General features: G+C 35.2%; 2 protein-coding genes across 4 annotated transcripts; one reads left to right on the forward strand and one right to left on the reverse strand.

The window, feature by feature from the left end:
• Nucleotides 1–8,003: 8,003 nt before the first annotated feature.
• Nucleotides 8,004–11,995, forward strand: LOC138333908 (uncharacterized). Its single transcript, XM_069282560.1, has 5 exons — nucleotides 8,004–8,159; nucleotides 9,742–9,772; nucleotides 9,963–10,010; nucleotides 10,360–10,913; nucleotides 11,857–11,995. Exons 1-4 carry the CDS (start codon nucleotides 8,130–8,132, stop codon nucleotides 10,911–10,913), a joined length of 663 nt encoding a protein of 220 aa, XP_069138661.1. The 5' UTR covers nucleotides 8,004–8,129; the 3' UTR covers nucleotides 11,857–11,995.
• A 1,053-nt stretch (nucleotides 11,996–13,048) lies between these two features.
• On the reverse strand, nucleotides 13,049–25,320 carry LOC138333909 (collagen alpha-4(VI) chain-like). Of its 3 annotated transcripts, none has more exons than XM_069282562.1 (7): nucleotides 24,969–25,320; nucleotides 22,405–22,800; nucleotides 19,124–19,151; nucleotides 17,712–17,801; nucleotides 16,627–17,193; nucleotides 15,840–15,878; nucleotides 13,049–14,949 (listed from the first exon to the last, which is right to left on the reverse strand). In XM_069282562.1, exons 2-7 carry the CDS (start codon nucleotides 22,435–22,437, stop codon nucleotides 14,405–14,407), a joined length of 1,302 nt encoding a protein of 433 aa, XP_069138663.1. In that variant the 5' UTR covers nucleotides 22,438–22,800; nucleotides 24,969–25,320; the 3' UTR covers nucleotides 13,049–14,404. The 3 variants fall into 3 exon arrangements, with proteins under 3 accessions (XP_069138663.1, XP_069138662.1, XP_069138664.1); XM_069282561.1 differs by lacking the exon at nucleotides 24,969–25,320 and adding an exon at nucleotides 24,166–24,308; XM_069282563.1 differs by lacking the exons at nucleotides 19,124–19,151; nucleotides 24,969–25,320 and adding an exon at nucleotides 24,166–24,308.
• Between the last annotated feature and the right edge of the window lie 635 nt (nucleotides 25,321–25,955).

Genomic DNA, 25,955 nt, shown 5'->3' on the forward strand with positions numbered 1-25,955 from the left:
ATGAAATATTACGACAATGAAAGTAACCCCATGAATATGAACAATGAAGTACCCCATATCCATCCAAACACATATTACATATATATTAAGTGATTTCTATTTCAATCGCATCTAATAGGTAATACAATGTAATACATCTTATAGTTCTGATTATCATGATTAATTATTTGAACAATATTAAGAGCCGTTATTCTATTACATTCCTTCCGGATTGAAGTTCAAACAGAAAATGAAGAAATTATTTTTATTTACAACACTAAACTCCCATGTTCCGCATCAAATGAGCTAGCCTAAATATAAAAAATGAAGATAATAGGCCGAGACAAATTATAGTTTTAAAAAATATAAACATTTTAAAATCAGCAGAAAGGGAGTGTGAAGACGACTGGTTTGTTAGTATAATGTGACTGGATGGGATGTCCTGTTCGGTGTCTTAGGTGGCCAAACCAAAAGGACAAAAATCCCTCTGTTACAATAATACACAAATATACCATACAGCCTCCCGAAACATACACACATACCACACAGCCTCCCGAAACATACACACATACCACACAGCCTCCCGAAACATACTACCATATCACATAGTCTCCCAAAACATACTACCATATCAAATAGCCTCCCAAAACATACAGACATATCCCATAGCCTTCCGAAACATACAACCATATCACACAGCCTCCTTAGATATACAGACATACCACACAGCCTCCTGAAACATACAAACATATTCCATAGCCTTCCGAAAAATCCAGACAAAACACACAGCCTCCCGAAACATACTAACATATCTCATAGCCTTCCGAAACATACAGACATACCACGCAGTCACCCGAAACATACAGACATACCACACAGCCTCCCGAAACATACAGACTTACCACACAGCCTCCTGAAACATACAAACATATCACATAGCCTTTCGAAACATACAGACATACCACGCAGTCTCCCATAACATACAGACATACCACACAGCCTCCCGAACATACAGACATACCACACAGCCTCCCGAAACATACTAACATATCCCATAGCCTTCCGAAACATACATACATACCACACAGTCTACCATAACATACATACATACCACACAACCACCCGAAACATACAGACATACCACACAGCCTCCCGAAACATACAGACATACCACACAGCCTCCCGAAACATACTAACATATCCCATAGCCTTCCGAAACATACAGACATACCACGCAGTCTCCCAAAACATACAGACATACCAAACAGCCTTCCGAATCATACAGACATACCACACAGCCTCCCGAAACATACACAAATACCACACAGCCTCCCGAAACATACTAACATATCATAGAGCCTCCCAAAACATACAGACATACCACACAGACTCTCGAAACAAACAAACATACCACACAGACTCCCGAAACATACACTCATATCACACAGCATCCCGAAACATTTAGACATACCACACAGCCTCCCGAAACATACAAATATATCACACAGCCTCCCGAAACATACAACCAAATCACACAGCCTCCCGAAACATATAGACATACCACACAGCCTCCCGAAACATACAAATAAATCACACAGCCTCCCGAAACATATCGACATACCACACAGCCTCCCGAAACATACAAATATATCACACAGCCTCCCGAAACAAACAACCGAATCACACAGCCTCCCAATGCATACATACATATCACACAGTATCCCGAAACATATAGACATACCATACAGCCTCCCGAAACATACAACATATCACACAGCTTCCCGAAGCATAAAACATACCCCACAGCCTCCCGAAACACAGCCATACCACACAGCCTCCCGAAACATACAGACATACCACACAGCCTCTCGAAACAAACAAACATATCACACATCTTCCCGAAACATACAAACATATCACACAGCCTACCGAAACATACAAACATATCACACATCCTCCCAAAACATATAGACATACCACACGGCCTTCCAAAACATACAGACATATACCACACAGCCTTCCGAAACATACAAACATATCACACAGCCTCTCGAAACATTGAAACATATCACACAGTCTCCCGAAACAAATAGACATACCACACAGTCTCTCGAAACATACAGGCATACCACACAGCCTCCCGAAACATACAGACATACCACACAGCCTCCCGAAACATACAGACATACCACACAGCCTCCCGAAACAAACAATCATACATGTATCACACAGCCTCCCGAAACATTATATAAATACTACCTGCATTAGAGGGTGACACTAGGTACTGTCACCCTCTAATGCAGGTAGTATTTATTTTATTATACAAAAAGTCTAGAAACAAAACTAGTTTTCAAGAATTTGCAATATATTGAAACATTTTAACTGGTTTTAGCAAAAGTCGAACAGTCACCGTCGGCTGTAGAATAGCATATCAGCTTCTACTCAGCAGCGCTAACTATCACTGCATTATAAAAAAGAATACTCACAATAAGCATTTAGTGAAAATTCTTGTTGTCTTGTCTCCTGCGTTTGTTTAGATCTTAACGTTTTTGTAAATCTCAATGAATTTTAGTTTCGTCCCGTCGTCTGTTTACAACATTAGCAACGTCACGAAGACGCTTGAAATCGCATGTCTTCCGTTCACCTAATCACCGACGGGTTCATAAAAACCAACATATAGCGCTTTGACGGTAAGCGAAAAGACATGATATTTTTTTATTGATAAACAGACTAATTTGGCAAAACTATTACTAATAAGCTCCAGATAAATTTTGAAGCGTCGCTTCAAAACACAAAGATGGCGTCGAAATAAGAAACGAGTGCGCATCTTTTCGGGCGGTTAATATTTTGCACTGTCAAAAATACACTATCACCCGTTGCTAGGGGGTTGTTACGAACGTATCTATTGTTTCATATTGTTCTAATATTACCTGCCGTGTGATAGTGTAAAATACCAAATATCTCTCGACCAATCAGAATGCATGATTCTCACTTGAGGTATAATAAACAAACATATCACCCATCCTCCCGAAACACACAAATATACCATACATCCTCCCGAAACATTATATAAATACTACCTGCATTAGAGGGTGACAGTGCCTAGTGTCACCTCGAGGATATCACTGTCACCCGAGGCGAAGCCGAGGGTGACAGTGATATTCCGAGGGGTGACACTAGGCACTGTCACCCTCTAATGCAGGTAGTATTTATTTTATTATACCGATAATCTAGAAACAAAACTAGTTTTCAAGTGTTTGCAATCTATTGAAACATTTTTACGGATTTTACCAAAGGTCGAACAGTCACCGTCGGCAGTAGCTGCGATGACGTAGCTCTGAACGACGGACGGAAGATTTCTGATAGATGGTCGTCGTCAGAGCTACGATTCCGTCCCATTGACCGTAGTGTTGCAAAACATCCAGCGGTGAAAATGTTGCATTTCATGTGTGTCATGTAATTTTTTAATTAAATTCAACAATATCAAACATTTTTTACATAAAATGATTATTTATTTACCCACCTCCATGTCTAAATTATGTTTTGAAGCACTTTTGAATGGCTCGCATCTCCGACACGGCTCACTTGGCCGCCATGATGCTTCTCGTTAGAAAGTCTCGCGCTCCAAATATGGCACCTAGTACCATATATGGAATGACCTACAAATTTTCACTACGAAAGAAATAAATGTTACAAAGTTTTTAACATGAACTTTAAAAATTCTTTTTTGCTTAATTCTTAATAATACTTACATTTGTTCAGTTTCACCATATTTATTCTTAGTTTGTTGGCTTTTTAAAACTTTTAAACATATTTTACCTGTTGAGTGTTTCATTTCGTCACGGTTTCCGGTAAATCAAACATGGCGGCGTATTTGAACAGAATTATACATGTGTTGTGTTTGCCTTGGATTTTACCACTCATAGTTGATGAAAGATTATAATTGAAAGGTTTGTTAATTGAATATTGATCATAGTTGTCAGAACAATACAGTTACATAAGGATAATACCCGAAAAATATATTTTCATCAGTCTCAAAGTGCCCGATGTGGATCACATCGGGGCTTGCAACACTAGCGGCAACGGGGTGGAATTCATACCCTGCCGGGAACGGAGTGGAGGCAGGGTATGATTATTCGTTCTACGTCGGCAGTAGAATAGCATACCAGCTTCTACTCGGTAGCACTAACTATCACTGCATTATGAAAAAGAATACTCACAATAAGCATGTAGTGAAAATTCTTGTTGTCATGTCTCCTGTGTTTGTTAAAATCTTAACGTTTTTTTTTAATCTCAATGAATTTTGGTTTCGTCCCGTCGTCTGTTTACAACATAAGCAACGTAAAGAAGACGCTTGAAATCGCATGTCTTCCGTTCACCTAATCACCGACGGGTCCATAAAAACCAACATATACCACTTGGACGGTAAGTGAAAAGGCGTAAACGGAAAGCTCCGTCCTTAATTTGAAAAAAAAAATCAATAAACAGACTAATTTGGCAAAACTATTACTAAATAGATCCAGATAAATTTTGAAGCGTCGCTTAAAAAAACAAAGATGGCGTCGAAAAAAGAAACGAGTGCGCATCTTTTTCGGGCGGTTAATATTTTGCACTGTCAAAAATACACTATCACCCGTTATCAGGGGGTTGCTACGAACGTGTCTTCTAACGTGTTCTAATGTTACCTGCCGTGTGATAGTGTAAAATACCAAATATCTCTCGACCAATCAGAATGCAGGATTCTTACTTGAGGTATAATAAACAAACATATCACACAGTCCCACGACATTCACATACGCAATACTTTGCTTAAAGGTGAGGCGGTCCTTAGATTATCCAAGCTGTTAATAAGATGTTATGTCCAATTAACCAACCAACAAAGAATTGTAAAAACAAAATATTATGAATTTAAACAGCAAAACATCGGCATTTTAATTAATGTGCTAAACCTTGCTAGGTAAAAACTCGTGTTACAGCGTATCTGGTTTCGATATTCATCTCTCATAAAGCATTGCCATATGAAAAGATTCCTATACATAGGACGCTCTAGGTAGTAAAATATTATTTTTAATGGTTGGTGACACTTTTTAGCCGAAAAGTGTCGGGCAAATAATTTTTTAATAAAAGAAAATCTGTCATGACACTTTTTAGTCAAAAAGTGTCATGACACATTTTTTACTATGCGGTAGAGGAATGTCAATGTGATACAGCACCGAAGTTACGTGTTCTATTCTCAGGTTTAATCGGCAGGATTATGTTGGTGAAACGCGGCAAACAACAGTATTTATCACAATATGAAATAGAAAAATGATAATTCCCGACATAAATTGTGCTGTACCTATGAGATGAGAGAATATTTATACAATGCTGATTAACAAAATAAAAAGCAGAATTTGAACTTTCATAGTGTGTAGGTGTAATATTTCATGCTACATGTATGTTATCGTTTTACTTCTGAACGTAAATCTGGAGAAATGTTACTCAGTATCCAAAATATCTGTAATTATTATATGACTAATGCTAGTTACATTATTGAAATAATATATTCGTAGCATAGTTCCCTATAATTAAATATATTATATTCAGCAAAAAAAAGAAAATTGGTATCCTTACCACCAGAATCTCCTGTAACGATTGATTACACCTGAATGATTCGTTAGTTTTTATTGTCTGGTAAGTTCTACGGCAAGTAATAACAAGTGTAATGTTGATAAATCACATATGAAATGCAAAAATGCATTGTAAAAAGCGTCCTGTTTGACGAACTTTATAGTGTAACATTCAATGGGGAGTGCTTACCTTAGGATTTTTTAAATGCATTTGACATTGGGGCTTTCAACATCTCGTTGCCCAGCTTAAAAAAATAAACGACTTTTTTAATGTCATAGAAAGTGTATTGCTTAATTTGATGCTGTTTAAAAACAACGATGTTGATACTTACATGTACATGCTGGATAGTCTTCAAAACACTGAATGTTGCTATAAAACAATGTGCTGCTGTGCGTACCTGAACCCTGACAAATTAATTACAACGGTTTTATCAGCTCTAAGATATCCCACGAATTCTGATATCCTTGAGAAAGCAGAGCTGAAATAGGATACTCGTATACTCCTAAAAATTCCATATACCTTCATTGAGTAAAAAATGTCATGTCACTTTTTGACTGAAAAGTGTCATGACGGATTTTTTTTTATTAAAAAAATATTTGCCCGACACTTTTCGACTAAAAAGTGTCATGACATTTTTATTTTATAAAAAATAATGGCAGGCCGCTCTCGGCCATCGTACTCTAGGTAGTAAAATATTATTTTTAATGGTTGGTGTACCTTGACAGTGACACAGTTAAGATAAAAAAAGGAATTTAATGCTTAATTTTTTTTCTGTATCAAGGACCTTGTCGTTGTAATATGATACAAACGATTGTTAAAAACATATGAAAGGACACTTATGTTTGTTCTGGTGTCATAAACATAGTCCGATGGTATGTTACACATGCTATTTTCTCCCGTACTTCACATGAATATCCCGTGGTTGCTAGGGAAAAGATATCTCTATCTTACACAGGGGGATGTAAGACAGCTCAGAAAAAGAATCAAACATGGGTCTGTGAAGTGGACAGGAATATCTCAACCCTCGTGAAAGATTTTGGCCGTCAACCCTCGGCATGCCTCGGGTTGACCGACAAAAATCTTTCTCTCGGGTTGAGATATCCCTGTCCACTTCACAGACCCATGTAAGATTCTATTAGTCCACAATACCACCCATAACATGACAACAGTGGTGGTGAGAGAGTATGCTTGAAAAACAAACGGCAATATGAGGTTTTATTTCATTTGTTTATACAGCGCCTTACGTATAAGATATAAGATTATCTCATACTTCACAAGGATACCCCGTGGTTGCTTGGGAAAAGATATCTCTATCTTACACAGGGGAGTGTTAGACAGCTCACACGCGCTAAACAATAACGTGACGTCACCAATACATGCGGCGTAACTGCGACGCACATTCGAGATGACGTCATCAATTGTGACGCATAACGACGTTCCTGCGATGATTGCGCGATCAAAAAGCCAATCTGATTGGAATTTTCTACTAAGTTTGGGAGAAAAAGAATCAAGCATAGGTCTGTGAAGTGGACAGGGATAACACAACCCTCGTGAAAGATTTTGGCCGTCAGCCCTCGGCAAGCCTCGGATTGACCGGCCAAAATCTTTCACTCGGGTTGAGATACCCCTGTCCACTTCACAGACCCATGTAAGACTCTATTAGAGAATTGTTGACTTTTTCAGTGTTAACTTTTGTCACCTTGTTGTCTTTGTTGTTTGTTCGTTGATTATTTTTCTGTTAAAAAAACACGTTTATTAAACTTGTTATATCTAACATTTACCGTATAAATCAGTGCATCTTGAACGAATCTTTTAAAACGGAATACACTGTACTGTTAAATGTATCATTTTGATATAGTGTTTACTGGCTGTAGTACATATGAATGCATTTGATTTGTAACTACTAGTATAGTGCATTTGCTAAATGCTCCGGCTTTTTGTTCATAATTTTATGCATTTCCATGTCACTGATACAGATTAAGCAACTTTTCTGAAATACCGATATGCTTTAATCATGCATATATCAAATCGTTACGTAGATCAGCACAAAGGAAAACGGCGTAATAATTCGTATAAATATGCATTGAGATTCTATCTTGCTGTTCATTCGTCTGAAACAAAGCCTTAATTGATAGATCAAAATATCTACAGACGCCATTTACAATATACCAACTGCATAATCATAGGATTCATTTCTATAAGCATATGTTTGACAAATGTTCTGTACTAATTAGACAATTATTAGTACTATACACATGCAGGCTTCACGCATGAACAGATACCGAATGAATGTGACAATTACAAACATAAGTACACAATTATTATCAGGGCGAAATTCATGTGAAACGAAAATATATAATCAAAGTAGCATTATGCAGGAATAATTTGTCCAAAGGTTGGATTTGCATGCTGAATGTCACAAAGAAAATAATTCCGAGTTACTTCAAGTATATATAAAGACTCTGATTTTCTGTTCGCTGTCACCATCCATTCTTACTTAACCCAAGATCGTCGTCGTTTACATCGGCAGGAACATCAACATGCTTTCGGCTCTTCTTCTCATGATTGTGGTGAGTACATTTAGTTTAAGTTTCATCTACTATCTATTGGGACATATTCACGTACCAGGACTGATTCACGTACCAGGGCTGATTCACGTACAAGGTGATACCTAATAACGTTTGTGCAGCATTATTGTTTCTATTAGTGATGGGATGACGCCGAATGGCGATACATGTACTTTGCACTAGCGTTATTTCAGCGGGAAGATAACAAAGAGTTATGTTCAATCCCCACTGGAGATACTAGTCCCGCACAAACGTAATCGGGTATCACGTGGTACGTGAATTACATAAATGTAGTCTCGAGGTAGCGCCTTTCGCGTTCACATAGTTTCACTAATTCAAATACGGCGCTAGTTTTTATCCGAGATTCTGTATTTAATATTGCGCTAAAATTTGAGTGCACTAAACTTATATAAATTATTTTCTCAATACCATTTGGATAATATTTTGAAGTATGACTTTATATTGTTTGAAATGCATTTAATATGATATCAATATGTTCACATGTGTCTTTATAATATCAGAGATTTTGGAGCTCGCATTTGCAGTGGTTTAATCACGTGCATATAGGAAACCCGAATGATTTTGAAGTATTAAATATATTTCAGAGTAAAAAGTTATTTTAGAGTGAAATTATATTAAAGATGCTCCACCGCCGACAGAGCATAAATGGCATTCATCATTAGAACAATAATTGGTGTTTAATCGTGTATATATATTAACACAAAAAATAATATAAGATAATTTATTTTGCCTTTGATGCATGCGCAATCAGTACTTCATTCCATAAAGGATATAAAGCCACGGATTTTTTCGGGATGCAATTGGATATTTTTTATGTTTTGAACTTGAAGTAAAATAAAAACCTCAATTTTTTTAATGCTGGTAATGGTGTAAAGTAATTAACTTTTGTAACTCAAGAAAAATACTAAATCGTCTGCTCCTGTTTTCGATAGTGAAAAATACCATTTGTCAGCGGTGGAGCATCTTTAAACAAGCTTGTGCAATGATTAGTTGCGGTTGCAGCAATTTCCGTATCAAGTTTCTATCGAGACAATGCGATAGAGACTCAGAATAACTTTTGGAAAGAAAAAACGCTCAAATATATACAGGCAGAAGTTTTACTTTTATAGAAAACTATTTTAAAATTTTCACAGCGGAATCAGTAACCACAAAATTTCAAAACAAACATCTTAATCGACAAGCATAAGGTTATATTTATGTCTGAAGTTGAGGTGATGTACTTCTTCAAAACTGTTCATGTTTCGACATTGTTCAGACATTGAACGTGGCAATCAGTGCCCATTTTGTTCACCATCTTTGCGGTTCTAGTTCAAAGTGGTCTTTTCTCCAATCAAATTTAATTGCTAAAATCAATAAGATTTTTATTTTATTTATAAAAAACTCACTATTACCAACAAAACCCATAATGTTTCATTACTTTTTAGACTAAACATCAAACTTAGCTATGGTCACTTTCTTCCATTTTACGCGACAGGGCTATCATATCATTTATATCCTAATTATTTGATCGTATTTGCCCCGTATGTGTCAGCGAATTAATATGGCTCTAATGTTTTTTGTACAGATCACCACCATTAATGGAAAGCCCTACACATGTGAGTATGATAGCATTATTGGCGTAAAGTTTCTGGTGTGATATTTCCAAATCTAATGAAAACGAAATGCATTTCACTATGTGTCAAAAGTACTATATTTTTCATCTTTGTCATGATCTGTAAGTTTCACTTCTGCCCTATACCTGCAGTATGAGTTTTTATTGACTCACGCAAAATCTTTGTGCTTCAGTGAATGACGAAGTATCAAAATTACTAGAACGTAGAGGCAAGCCCGTTGGTAAGTTTTATTTATTAATTATTATCAAAACCATTATCATTATAAATGTAAGTGTCGATCACGAAAACGCATAACATATATTTCTTGTCAATGAGTGAGGTGACGTATTGCGTTGAACTGAATAAATAACATTTTAACTCAAATAATCTTTAAAGATCAAATTACGTTTTTGTATTTTCAATTTGATGTTTTACAGAATCCTGTATATATCTGTAACGTCGGACTAAACTGATTTTTTTATTTTTTTAATGTTTTCATTTTATATTTTTGTTTACGAAATCTATTTCATTTTCATAATTTTATCTGTAATGCATAATTAAATTGGTTTTCTTTTTTTTTGTTCACATAGTCTGTGATGTCGACAACTCCGGCGTAGTTGCTTTTGTATTCGACACTGCCGACGGAACCAATGACTTCCCTGAGCAGAAGAAATACGTCGAAAAAATTATCAAGTTTTTGCCTGACAATGGGAAAGTATCAGTCTCAGCAATCGTGTATGGAGGAACAGCCACAGAGGTGATGCCCCTGGGAAGTGCACAAAGCTATGACGACCTTGTCGCAAAGATTGGCAGCATCAGTGAAGAAGTCCACGGTCCACGCAACGAAGCTGGGGCACTCGAAGCCGCTAAAAAGGAGCTTGCAGGATCAGATGGTATCAAGGCCGTCGTGCTGTTTGTGGACGGTAATGCTCAGGATGCAAATGCCGCTGCCACCGCTGCTGACGGTCTAAGAGACGAGGAATTCAAAATTTTCCTTGCCTTCCCTAAAGAGCAATATGGTCCACTTGAGTCAGAACTACATGAGATTGGCAGTGAGCCATTCAGCCAGTCTTTGAATCCCATGAACAGCTTGGTACTCGCAGAATCCCTCGGAATCGCCTTTGGTGCCAAATACAGTTGCTAGGTAAGTAAGGTACGCTGAACCTTCGATAATCCGGAAACTTGCGTCCTCTGATTAAACCGTCCGGATTGTGAATTGTCCTGACCACCAGATTCCATTTATTTGCATAATAATAAAATTCGTTCGCTTAACTTTCCGTCGAAATTGTGTGTGTGGAGAGCAAACGAAGAAAACTACTCTAGTAACCACGACGTTGCTCATAAAATATGAAACATATTTTGACACACATCTTTCAAGAATATCAGATAAGCCATTGGTCTTTCTTTTTTTTATTATAAGGCTGTTTTTTGTGAAATGTTACATCAACTATATCATAACCTGTTATTTTCTATATGTATGAACGATAGCTTTTTATAGCTAACTTTAGCATTTCAATTTAAGTTAACACCACAGCTCTGTTGATATCATTTTAAACTCAGTGTTTCGCTAGCAACTCATAGTCTATGTTTTAAATTTTGAAAACAGTACGGTCTAAATTTATTCATATTATAGAGAGTTTATGTATGAATGTTATATGAATCACTGTAGTGAAATTGTACACCTTTATACAGCGACATTTTAATGATTAATTTAGGTTAATTATTTAATTAATTGAAGTTTTGATTGTGACGTAACGCTTCCGCGAGTTGATTTGTTTCCGTTCATATAATAAAGGGAAACTATCACGAACTTACCAAATAATTAATGATTTTAAGAGTTCAAAAAAGTAAATTTGTTTATATGTTAAATAATTGTATACTATTTCTATGATTTATACAATTGTTTTCATAAAAAGGTTGCTTATACGAACCTTATGTCGTAATTGATAAATGTCTTGTTAACATTATAGTTGTCGCTTGAATCATAACTAAAATCGGAATTGTAGTTAATTCTTGCAACTTCCACGAAGGAACTTGTCTCAGCAAATGAACTAAACGTTTTGTCATTTATTTTCTTTTATTGGCAGATCAGCCCTGTTGGAGCCAATCTTCCTTGCAGTTTGCATGTTTCAAAAGCTGTATCCAAAAGCCAAAACACATACGAATCAAAACCAAAACTACTTTGAGCAGCTATCTAGTGCCATGAAGTTATACAACAACTCACAAGTCGTGATGAAAACTTGTTAAAATAAAATGGTGGAAAACGAGTTTGTTAAAGTGTATTAAGAGTGAGTATGTACTCTATTGTGACTTAAAACTTCTTTATGAAAATACCAAAGCAGGCTTGTCAACCAAAGGAACTTCTAGTGAGATCATGTTGCAATCGGCTCGTTGTGAATACTCGTAGACTCGATGGACATTTAGCCTATTTTGCTCACTGCTCTTTTGTGAAATCTCAGCTTGTATAAAAAATATGCATTTCAAAATTAAATTTGCCTTTAGATCTATTTCTCTTAGTACATTTTTTTCTAGCTTTTGTTTAAAAAATTTAAACGAAGAGTATACGACAGAGTGCAGTATATCCGGTTATTCTCGTGGGACCTTTTTTGCGACTCTGACAAAAAATATAGAAAAATAATAAGTTTTAGCGAATAGCATTTTCGCGATTTGGATATTAAACCAGTTCTTATTTTTTACGGATCAAAACTTTGCTATCACGTCGATGACCTATGAATTCGCGAAGATATCATCACCGTGAAAATAACCGGCTATACCGCAAGTGAAAATGTTAAGTACATCATGTATGTGGAACAACGATTAAGAAGGAAATCCAGGCGTTCTCTTGGATATTATAGTGGTTATCAGAGGGGGCGCAATAGCACTATTTTTCTGCGTCGTCAAAGTAAGCTACACAAGACAAAAACTAATTTAGTATGCATCTATGTGATGTAAAAGTTTTAAACTTTACTTTAAAGTTACCAAATATGGGAATTTTTAGTGATTAAATTTTTGGTTACTTAAATCTTGTCTTTTTATTATTTTGATATAAAGCTCAATCGTGATATACCTTTTAATTATTAATACTTCGTGTTTCGGAGTAATTTTGAAATCATTTTTATCTAAACATGGTAAATATGTTAGGAATATGTTTGTGGACAAACACAATTGAGTGCAAATGCACGAGTATCCAGCTTATAATTACCATCGACGTAAATAATTAGCCAAATTAACTGAAGTAAAACATAAACAATAACGACAAACAAGAAACAAGAAACAAAGAACATTTTAGGATTTATTTCTGCTTGATACCATATAATGTAAAATGACTACAGTGGTCAAAAACGATCCCTCCGCCGATTTGATGGTAGTCATAGTTTACTGGGTCAAGTAAAAGTGAACTGAGTGCATTTCTGCTTGACATTTTCCTTAAATGGCGTTTACCAGACTGTAAATACCGTGAGTCGCGTGACTACTGAGGCGTCATAATTATACACATTGATTCTGTGCCAGTAAAGATTTTTAAAGATGTATAGTCTAGAAATGCACGGATCATCGTATACATTATAAATCCAGAATATACCTCTGACATTGAAATCCATTACCAGGTATATGTATGTGTGTTTGTCATAAGATTGGTACTTTTTAAAGTATTTTTATTTCTTTTAGAATTAATTGTAACTATCATTAACATCAACCTCTGAGTCAGAACAACACTTGAAATTTATATACAATAATAAGACAGTCTGTCATTTACACAAAACAAAACATCTTGATGCAGCAGAAAATATTTTTTTTTAAATATTTAGGGACAGAAGTGTTTCCAAATATACAACTATGCACAGAGAATATAGCATATATACATTAGTTCTTTTTAATGACAAACTAATGATTACTATAACTATAATAACAGAAACATCAAGCGAACGAATTATATACGATAAAAACATAAACGATAACGTTTCATTCAATCACAAATAAGAACCATTTGTTGGTAGCTACAACAAAATCAACGCAAGACATCACATTAAAAGATCATTACTACAACATGACATATGGTATATGTGTAAGTACTGTACAAAGTCAGCACAAACATGTGACGTCACATGATTGTCTGAGTGGACAACAAAATTTTTTAATAGTTTTTGCTGAAGGTTTTCCTAGATTTTTCAATGGCAGTTTAACATAGCACTTTTTATTAATATTTAAAAGTAAACTAAACTATAGTGGCAAATCCAATCATTTAATAAACCATGTGTTGCATCGTCACTCGTTCAGATCCTCTATTTTTACACAAATACACAAGAAGATGGGAAACTGTTAACACCATATGTACTATAATTTCGCAGCAATACGCGGTGGTCGAAACTTACTTAATAAATAGTGTTAGAAATGTATTGAGAAATATTTATACAATTTTACAAAAACACCGGTATACAACGAAAATAAACGTGCTTTATCGAACAACGCTTTTTGGCTATTATTCTCCCTTGCGACAATCTGGCTGGGTCAATCGGGAAACTTCGGTACTTTTCCGTTTATGTTAACCGAGAGCGCCGAAAGTTCCCTATTGTGGATGGGCAAAAAAGGACATAATTAAACAACATACAAAAACAAAACAGTTAAGAATTTATGATACTACCATGAAGAGCAAATAGTTTGTAATATGGTCGCCCCATTGGACGCCATATTTTGGTAATCGGATACACGGACTACATGCTGAGAACTATGTTGACTCGCTATCTTATCAAGAGTGCTCTGATCCAAACCTGAACCTGTAGCAATAACAAATGTTTCAATTTTCCCTTTCTTATTTTTCCTTGCTTCCGAAAGCGCATGCTTTGTGATATCGACATTGCTATCAATGAAATGCACGATTGTCTTTTGAACATGTGTGCGACCCCTTCTGAGCATGCGCCTTGCTCGCTTAATGACGTCACCATGATCCGATAAAGCAACGCTGCTTATTTTAGTATTGAATTCGTCCACTGAGCTGAGTCCCCTTACAACGTTTTTGTAGTTTATTTTGCTGTTTACTAGGCCAACCTTTAATTTGTTATTTGGATTTTCGATATTTGACATGAGGTATTCAATCAGGTAAAATATTTTCTGTGCATTTCTTCCTCCAATACTTATTTCGTCCACCGAAAATATCAAATCCACTGGTCTGTTGACGTGGCAGTCTACAAATAAAAAACACATATCAATATATGTAAACAGTATACAACGCATACAACATATATTTGGTTATTTACACACATGAGTCTATAGGTTCGCGACAAATAATTGTCAACAAGTTAAAAACTAATCAAAAAAGGTTACAAGTGTTCTTGTTTATACATATGATGCATTTCTAATTGTTTTACAATTTTTTTTGGAATCATGTAAATGCTCCGCGAAATCGCAAAAAAATAAACTGTCCTATAATAATCGCAGTATATTTTAAATTACATAACCATGCACGTCTAGTTTTAGTATGGATTCTAATTAGGAATATATTTCACCCAAATATATATTTCTAAATAGCGGAATTCCTACTTCACCACAGGAAAATGTAGAGTCCCCAAAAATGATTAAAGATTGAACTTCATGAATTACCAGATAAATATTATTCCGCGTAATGTACAGCCCATAGATTTGTCTGTATTATTGATTAAATTAACACCCTATTAACAGTGTGGGTCATGTAAGGATGGTCTCCCATGTATTTTCGGCCCAAAGGCAAACGTAAAGTTACAATATACGATGTAGAATAATGAAAAGAGATTGAGTTACTCTGTACATATTTAATCGTAATTTTACTGTATGTATTGAAACTAACAAAAGTAGACCTTTATATCATTTAAAAACAATCATTAAAACGACACTGATTTGATTCAATGCCCCTTGTAATTCTTTAAAATGAATATCAGAGTTACAATAAAGTTCATCTTACACCCTAAGAGTACAGTTTATTTACCATGTGTTAGAAGTTGCAAAAGCAAACACCTAAATTCGCTTTCGTCTGGCATGAGTTACATTTGACAGACACAGTGTAAGTCATCAAATGTTATTTATTAAAGAGAAAACTTACAGGTTTGTCTGTGGGGGATGGCTGGCTGCTCGATTTGGTCTGTCAAAATAGAACAACATCGTAAACATTTCAACACGAAGCAGCATACAAAACTGCGTTTTAAATTTAGGCTAGACATTAATTTTTGCTTACTTTAAACGCGGGGATTTACGCAAGGGGGAATTTACCATAATTACGCGAAACTCGCTCGATTGCGAAAACTTCCCCTACGCGTAATGTTTTGTAAACATCGCAATAAAAATTAACTCATAATCACTGAGTAGTCTATCAAAGGGAAACTTTAGTGATCAGAGTGCAGTTGCTCAAGTTGATTAGACAAATTACAGTTTTAAAAAAAAAAATGCAAATCAAGATAAAATATTCACTTTTAAGCTAACTTGAAAATTATTTACAATTTTCTGAAATACTCCATTGTTTATATCCTCAACCAACATTAGAGAAGCTGTAAATACAGGTTATGTTAGATTTCTTGTTAACGATTATGCTGAGTGGCTGTCATTTATTAAATTTTGTTGTAACGTAGTCCAAGCTCTATTACAATTGATATTTTAATATACATATATTAGTCATACGTTCTAAAATTTGTCAAGTTGAACTTTTTATCTTAAATCAACATCTTAATTCTGATGATAATTTGTAACGAATTATGGCAGGTTAGAATAGCCAATATTGATTTTATGCTGCCTGCTGTGAAAAAAAACCACCCAAAGACGTTGTATTTTATTGTTGAAGATTGTTGCTATATGACATAAAACAGATGTTTTTCATTTGAAAAAATAGTACTTACATTCACAAAATTGTACCATAAGTAGATCTGCTAGGGACCAGATGATGTTTTCATCTCCGTCTGTAAATACAAATGTATTAGAAGGAGCAGACGATATGGTGGATAACTGCTTCCGGTTGGTTGACCTCTGGCCTAAGGTGTACAGATAAATGCCTCTACTCTTAGCTTCATTTGCTTGTCGCTTCGCTTGCTTTTTGTTTGTTATTTTGTTGCCAACAAATAAGATGGCGAGATGGGCTACTTCACGTCTGGCATTGGAATCTGAAAACCCATCTGTTGCAATGTAACTCAACATTTTGTCGATTTTACAATAACCACTTGGCTCTTGAGGAACATCGTTCATAATAACGGACGTGACAGTATCTAAGGACGAGCCGTCGTCGAATGATGAAATATTCATCACGTCATTGTGATACGTCATGACACTGATTCGAGTGTTTACGTCACCAAATGTGAATACTCGTAATAAGTCAATGGCGAATTTCTTCTGATTCGCTAATTGTTTTTGAGTGATTGCCTCTGATGAGTCAAAGACCATGAATATATCTGCAGGCTTTCCACTGCAACCTGAAAATGAATAAAAAATATCTGAACTAAACATTATTGATTCTTTTAGTTTCACAAATGTAGAGTTACAACTTAAAAGCCTGCTCTTCTAACAAATTGTGTAAACAATAATCATTTATATTAAAAGTTTTTTTATATCATTTCTTATCCCGAAAACCAATTCTAAAATTCAAGAGTATTGCTTTATAGAATTGCACTGCCTCCTTGGTGAGATAACAAAATCTTAATCAGAGGGGTCAGATTCTGAAGTTCTTCAGCACGAGGCTTGCCGAGTGCGTAGCAACTTGTGAATCTTAATGTGTGTGTTGTACTGTTGTCGCGATATCGTGGCAGTGTTAACGACGTTTTAGTGACACCATACAACTACGTACAAAGATCACGTGCAATTGACGTTGGCCCTTCATCAAGATAATAAATCTCATATAAGTAAAATTGCTGAAATTCAAATGTAAAATGATTGAATTACAAATGGTAATATATCCTACTAGTAAGAATTTTAGAGTTAGTTTAAGTCCTACCTCTTGGAACAGAATTCTTCTCTCCAAGTCTGTGGTGGCCTTTTATCCAGTCGTGGGAATCTACCTGCATTCCTCCAACAATGCTTGTATCTGTGATGGAAAATGTTACATTATTGTGTATGAATGACTATAGATCTTTTACATGAAATATAAATTTGGGTGATCGGGTGGTGTAGTGATTAAGCCACTCGCCTTTCACCTAGCTGGACGGGGTTCGATCCCCGGCACGGACGTGAAAAGGTTAGGGGTCACCTTCCCGATCACGCAGGTTTTCTCCAGGTACTCCGGTTTCCTCCCACACTAAGATCCCTCCGCGCGCTTACATCCGGGTCATCGGGGTGATTTACATAAGTTGTATAACTTGTTTCGTAATCGATGTAAAATAAATAAAGTTTATATTTTTACATGAAATATAAAGTTTATATTTTTACATGAAATATCGGGCTTTATTGTGTTGCAGGATTTCGATATTAGTCAAAATTAGTATTTTGATAGTGCATCAGCATTACTTAACAAATGCATCACAATATTTTATCTTATCTGACGAATTATTAAATGGAAGACTCCTTTCACAAATACATATCTTTTTTAAAGCGGAGAATTCGATAAACTGGAACCAAAACTGATAAGTAAATACCGCAATGCACATGCTTTCTTCTGGAAAACATATCAATAAGTTAAAGACCTCCCACGATTACTTAAAAGGATGTGTCAGTCATCGGATATGTGAAAAGCAGAGCATAAATTCTTCAGCTGACAGCAATTTATGTAAGTTGTTATGTTTTAATGTATCTTGTTTGACATCTTAATAACAACTAGTGTAGTTGAAATAAATGCAATATATTGAACGATTAATAAAGCTGACAAACATTGCTGACCAATTTGAGAATATCGTGATTGTGTAATAATGTTTATTGAAATATATCTTTTCATTTTTGTAATATATTTCCGACGTGAGAAAGCATAACGTGTGACAATCTCAATTTTATCAACTCACGTAGATTCAAACAGGAAGACGGTGGTATATGTTAACCGTCTTCCTACGTAATAACCTTACCCTGCATATATCCGTTGTACTAAGTACATGTATGTGTTCTCTTAACACTTCAATATAGAGTCTTTATTTACGCGTACGATGCGGGAAACTAAATTTCAAATAATTCACGGAATTTCAATATTTATATATGGAACACTTCGTTTTATAAAATTCCGTGTTACCAACGTAATAAAGGTATTATAAAAACACTTTAAAGAAGTATTAGATGTCAAAAGGGTTGTATACTGCTGTGCATGGGAACGTACAAATTTTATTGAAATAGTTTCCAGATCCACTTAATACCAAAGGAATGCACCATGCACATTGTTTATCTGTAGGGAATGTTTATGGCTGTGAGCAGCTAGTCCGCACTTACCTCGAGGTTCCGCCGCGCCAATGGAAGCCTGCAGTGAAATAAACGGAAAACAGCATATAAACATACAAGTTAGGACAAAACATTGTTTAGAGAACTTTTGTCTAATTGCATTTGATGTACTTTTGTTTTATTTCGGAATGAAGAGCTTAGAATATCTGTGTTGAAGTGTAGCATTTCATTCATGCATGTTTGAGATCTGCCAGGACAGTTGTTTAGAGATTTTTTGTCTAAATGCATTTGATGCACTTTTGGTTAAGTTTGGAATGACGACCCTTACATGTCTGCGTTGAAATGTAGCATTTCATTCATGCGTTTTTGAAAACTGGACATGTTCCTGCAGGAATTTGTATAAACATAGTGTTTAAATGTCAGACATTTTGTGATACAAGTGTACACACTACTGTCAATCATTTTATTTTAAGTGAGGACCTAATTTCGCGTTTAAGAACCCAGCAGCTTTTTGGCAAAGACTAAATTTGGCGTTTAATACCCAACACTTTTTGTGCGAAGAATTAAGTACTCAAAACTTTTTCGCAAAGGCTTAATTCGCGTTTTAGTACCCGACTCTTTTTTTTTGCGAAGACTTAATTTGGCGTTTTATACCCAACACTTTTTTGCGAAGACTTAATTTGGCGTTTTATACCCAACACTTTTTTGCGAAGACTTAATTTGGCGTTTAAGTACCAAACATTTCTTGCAAAGACTTAATTTGGCGTTTTAATACCCAAAACCTTTTACGAAGACATAATTTTGCGTTTTAGTACCCAAAACCTTTTCGCGAAGGCTTGATTCAGCTTAGTTCCCAATACCTTTTTGCGAAGATTTAATTAGGCGTTTAAGTATCCAAAAACTTTTTTTTTCGAAGACTTATTTTTGGCATTTTAGTACCCAAAACCATTTTGCGAAGGCTTAATTTGGCGTTTTAGTACCCAGCACCTTTTTGGTGAAGACACAATTTGGCGTTTTAGTCCCCAACAACTTTTTAGGGGAAGATATAATTTGGCTTTTAAGTAACCAACACTTTTTTGCGAAGACATAATTTGGCGTTTTAGTACCCAACAAATTTTTTTGCGATGACTTCATTTCACGTATTAGTACCCAACACCTTTTTGGTGAAGACTCAATTTAGCGTTTTTGCACCCCTTTTTTAATGAAGACATTATTTGTCGTTTTTGTAAACAACACTTTTTTGCGAAGACATAATTTGGCGTTTTAGTACCCAACACCTTTTTTACGAAGACTTCATTTCACGTATTAGTACCCAACACCTTTTTGGTGAAGACTCAATTTAGAGTTTTTTGTACCCCCTTTTTAATGAACACATTATTTGTCGTTTTTGTAAGCAACACTCTTTTGCGAAGACATAATTTGGCGTTTTAGTACCAAACACCTTTTTTTGCGAAGACTTCATTTCACGTATAAGTACCCAGCACCTTTTTGGTGAAGACTCAATTCAGCGTTTTTGTACCCCCTTTTTAATGAAGACATTATTTGTCGTTTTTGTAAGCAACACTTTTTTGCGAAGACATAATTTGGCGTTTTAGTACCCAACACCTTTTTTTGCGAAGACTTCATTTCACGTATTAGTACCCAACACCTTTTTGGTGAAGACTCAATTCAGCGTTTTTGTACCCCCTTTTTAATGAAGACATTATTTGTCGTTTTTGTAAGCAACACTTTTTTGCGAAGACATAATTTGGCGTTTTAGTACCCAACACCTTTTTTTGCGAAGACTTCATTTCACGTATTAGTACCCAACGCCTTTTTGGTGAAGAATCAATTGCGTTTTAGTACCCCTTTTTTAATGAAGACATTATTTGTCGTTTTTGTAAACAACACTTTTTTGTGAAGACATAATTTGGCATTTTAGTACAAAAGAACTTTTAGGCGAAGACTTAATTTCGCGTTTTAGTACTCAACACCTTTTTCACGATGATCAGATTCGTTATTTACAGCTAACACAATTTATTGTACTTGAAACGTTTTCTCGGTGATATATTTTCACGTATTCCAAAATATCCCGCGAAATTTAATCACACTCGCGAAAATAAACTGTGTCTAAAGTAAATGTATCTTGCAACTGTTTCGATTTGTTCTTCAATGACTTTTAAACGTGATGATCCAACTATGATAACGGCTATAGTACTAGAGCAATAAAAAACGGGGATATTAAAACGACCATAGCATGAACGTGAAAGACGCACATTGTATTGCAGAGATAATTAATAAAACATAACTTTTGACTAACTTAATTAGATGACTGTGTATGTTTTAGGTACAATATCTCTCTCAGAATATAGAAAACCATATCAGCATAAACATCAAATTATTAGAATACAAATTAAAGCACATATCTTTTGAAATATAGTGTGAATTTCATGGCAAATGTCATGGTAAACTTACATTCTCATTTTCATGGGTGATCGGGTGGTATAGTGGTTAAGCCATTCGCCTTTCACCTAGCCGGCCGGGGTTCGATCCCCGACACGGACGTGGAAAGGCTGGGGGTCACCTGCCCGATCACGTGGGTTTTCTCCGGGCACTTTGTTTTGCGGAGTGAATTGCACAAATTGCATTACTTGTTTCGTAATCGATATAACATAGATAAAGTTCATATTTTCTTTAAACTTACACAAACATCATAAATAAACATTTATCAACATCATTAATTCCTAGTACGAGTATTGACAAATGGTAATTTGCAATATATACTTGAAACCTATATCTTAGCAGTAGTTTTATATTTGAAGAACTGTAAAATATGTTCAGTATTGAACCACCGCATTGCGATAATTCATGACCTCGCTAATAAATAATAATATATAATTTTGTATGTGCACCAAAATTTGATAACAACAAAATGTACGTCTTCAGTAACCTATCAATGATATCTAGATATATATAACAACATTTGACCGATAAGATAACTGGGACACTGTTTCTGGTCTAGACTGAGCTACAGGCATTCATAATTGACATCATCATTATCTCAGTTCACTGAACATTCATATAATTCCACGTCACTCTTTTGTCACTATTATAGTCGTTACAAGAGATAATGGCCGTAAAAACGTCAAATTGAAATATTTCCAACTTAAAAATGTCTCTGTGTTGGTCAAGTTGCGCTATGCACCAAAAAGCAAAATAACAATAATAACAAATAAGTACATAAAAACAACATATGTTAATCCGGATTAAATAATATAACGTTACTCTTATTCTTAGCTTATCATTAATTGAATATATTAATAGAAATATTTATGGAAGTTTATGTTACTTACGAATCCGAGCAGCAGATAAATCACAAAGTCCATTGCTGATGATGATATGATGACACTGAGTTCATGTGTTAGAATGGGTCTCTCTGGTATGGGTGGTTTATTCACATCACTTTTCCATCAATACGCATCATCAATGAGGAAATATTTGCACTCCGTGCATTCGTTGGTTGTAAAATATGTGGGTGGGTTAAACAACTTTTTTAAAAGTTATTGAATCAGTTTCTAGTCATTGGAATGAGGTTTTAAGCATCCGCTAAAGCTCACACCTTAAACCGAATACTGAAGCTGACATCTTCACGAAAGCGCGGGAAATGATGGTATGCAGAGGCTGATATATATATCTCCAATGGCCCCGCCCACTTGTACTCCAAACAATCATCAATTTACGAAGCATTCCTGACGAATTTAAGTGAAGTTGTTTACATGAAGTCAAAATATAGTACAGCAATTTTGATATTTGTTTCCGGTAATGAATCATATTGCAAATCTGATAATATTTTCCTGTTCTATTCTATGTTTGATAAATATTAGTTAAGTATACCAGAATTAAAGCAAAAATAAGCTTTATAAACTAATGTCAAGACATACAATGAGTTCATAGATGACAAATGTACTACAGAAGATAGTCATCCAGGAAATCGTGTTATAGTAAAACAATATCTGTTGATATCAGTCCTTTACACACAAGATATTAGTCTTATGCGAATACAAGATTAGTCGACGATAACGTTTATTATCAAATGGTCGAGCTTTAAATCTATATGTGCCGAATTTTTCATATTCATAAATCAAATAATGTTTTAGCACGCTATACAGCACAAACATTGGGAGAATTGCAATGCGTGCTATAATATGGTTGTTTTCGCAAGTTGTTAATTTTGCTATTTGTAAGCAAACATTTTTGCGCGATGGTTGTTGTTTTCGTGAAAGATATACCAAGACTTTTAGCGACAAAGTTCAAACATTCACAACACAATACGCACGGGGAATTTTTCGCAACCAAGCAACCATTGCGTAGTTAGCGGAGATTTCCACTTTGACAGTAGGATTTAATTAACCAAACTACCAGCGCAATATGAATGTTGACCAATATTGTCAATACATTTACAAATGTACATTTTCTGTACAATATACAACGCCAAACCAGGACCCCCAGCAATGGTCTATAATCTCAATTAAGATATTTAAAACATTATAGTGGCTCCTTAAATATGTTTCCTTCTAAACACACAAAGATTATCAGAAACAAGGATTTTCAGAGCGTATTTCTATTAAACATTCGTGTAATGCATGTTTATCGGTGACTTTTTTTATAATTACAACAGCTTAGTGAACATAAGTTGTGTGTATCAATTGATTTCTGAAGAAATCGCATTCCAAAATATTCGACCCGCATATATACCTTAGGATAACAAAATGCTTAGACTTTTTTCACTCAATTGATTAATAGACCATAATTTTATCTTTGAGATCAATCTTAAAATTGATAATTGATAATAAAGGGTCATGTGTATTTTCATGTTTATTTTGTTCTACTAGAATGTGCTTTATGTCTTGTAGTTTAAACTAGATTCCGTAATATACTATCTATAACATATGTTTGAGGAGAACAAAAATATTGAAACCCGGAAACTCACTTTTATTATTTCCATCTCACTTTCTAAGCTACAGGAAATGGTAGGAGGGAGGGATGATATGATATGCAATAAAATAATGTTTCTCATCGGTATTTCAAAATCCTAATTAAGCAAGTACACCTACCTACTAAATGACGTCCTCGATACTCCAGGGGTTCTGATCACTTACGATCTCTACATTCCTGGACTATCTCATAGTAAAATTAGAGGTAACTGAACTGAACAGGAAATTTAGTCCTTCGATATACATCAAAAAAGCTGTATAACGGTACACTGTGGTCGACAGTGTGGTTTTGAAGCTTAGATTATCTTTGCAGGCCTGTGATTGGTTCAACTGCTTTCCGCTGAGTTGCCTCCGGTTTTACTATGAAATAGCCCAGGGGTGTAGAGATTGTAAGTGATCGGAACCCCTGGAGTATCGATGATGCCTAATGGCTACATGTAAAAGTTCCCTAACAAGTTATACAAATACTTATTTTTCATTTTTTTTAATTATCAACGAATAGGTCATAAAGGAATGTTAGTACAATAAAATAGTAAAATCTACAATAGTTTACACTACATGGGTGTATCGTTAAGAACGAATGTTCACATACATACACACACACTCATATAACCTTTATAAATACACTTAGCGGTTGTGTTACGCGTGACAAAGTTGACACGAGCACACGCCTGGTGTAACCTCAACCACTTATATCAAAATTGATGAAAAATGTTGCCTGCCGTTCCGATCTCCTCCCGCCTCCGAAAAGTTAACCAATTGAACACACTTTTTAACTTTGTAAAAAAAATTCTCTTCATCATTTGAAAGTTGATAACGCTTATAAAATACACGTAAAACCATTATTGTTATTTGTGCCTATAAACAATCTGGGCTCTTTAAAGAAGAGCTGGATTTTAGAGGACGTGGCCTGCCATACTTACCAGGTAAACTACTGTCGAAGGGTTTCTTCGAACTTGCATACTTGGGTGGAAGCAATAGCAGTTAAATGTTGAAACACCTCTATCGACAGCCTGCCACCTCTCTCTACTCTCTACTTAAGGGTATATTTAAAGTAATATCGACTGTTTTCATGAAAACCACATGTAAATACTGATAATTATTGGCCTATTGCCAAGTGCGCGGCGTACAAAATGATGTCAAAATCTTCCTATGAGTCCCCCTTTATGGGACCCTCTTTTAAATACAGAATTCTTTATTTCAATTGAAAAAAAAAAAAAAAAAAAAAAAATGAGAGTCAGATAAAAATATTTTGTTTCATACGTAACTCGGAAATAGTCAAATCTGGGGATTCCCCATGTACTGTAAATTAATTTGTTTTCGCTGTGACTTGATTTCGCGTAAGTGAAACAATTTCGTTTAAATAGCAATTACAATTAAACTTTTTAATAATGAATCGCGATTTTTAAAGTCGTTAAATATAAAAAAAACGCAATTGAGTCGCCGCAAAATGATTTTTGTTTACAGTAAAGCTAGATGGATACAGTATGCTAATGATACACCTTCCTTTGGTGAAGTTACCTCTGTATTAACTACAATGGTAGATGAGCGTCTATAGAGGTGGTAACAACTAGCGGTATTTCCCATTCAGTCCCTCTAAAGTGGTGCTGCAGATCTAACTGATACATTAACCATTCAAACAGGTTTTGATTTCACGAGCAATAAGCCCCGCAAGAATCAGAAAGTTAATAAATATACAAAATCAAACCTTTTCCGAAAAATTATTTACGATGAAATAATATGGTATATATTGTTTTGGCGTGAATTCTTACGTTATAAGATATAAGATGTATAAGATTAAAAGAAAATCCCACCAAAATTGTATGTGTTATTCCAATTTATCACATAATCCGGCTGATATCCAGTGATTTCGCCCGTGTAATATTTTAGCTCACAAGTGTTATATGTTC

This window comes from Argopecten irradians, chromosome 10 (genome assembly GCF_041381155.1).
Source record: "Argopecten irradians isolate NY chromosome 10, Ai_NY, whole genome shotgun sequence".
In the NCBI taxonomy this organism is placed as follows: Eukaryota; Metazoa; Mollusca; class Bivalvia; order Pectinida; family Pectinidae; genus Argopecten; species Argopecten irradians.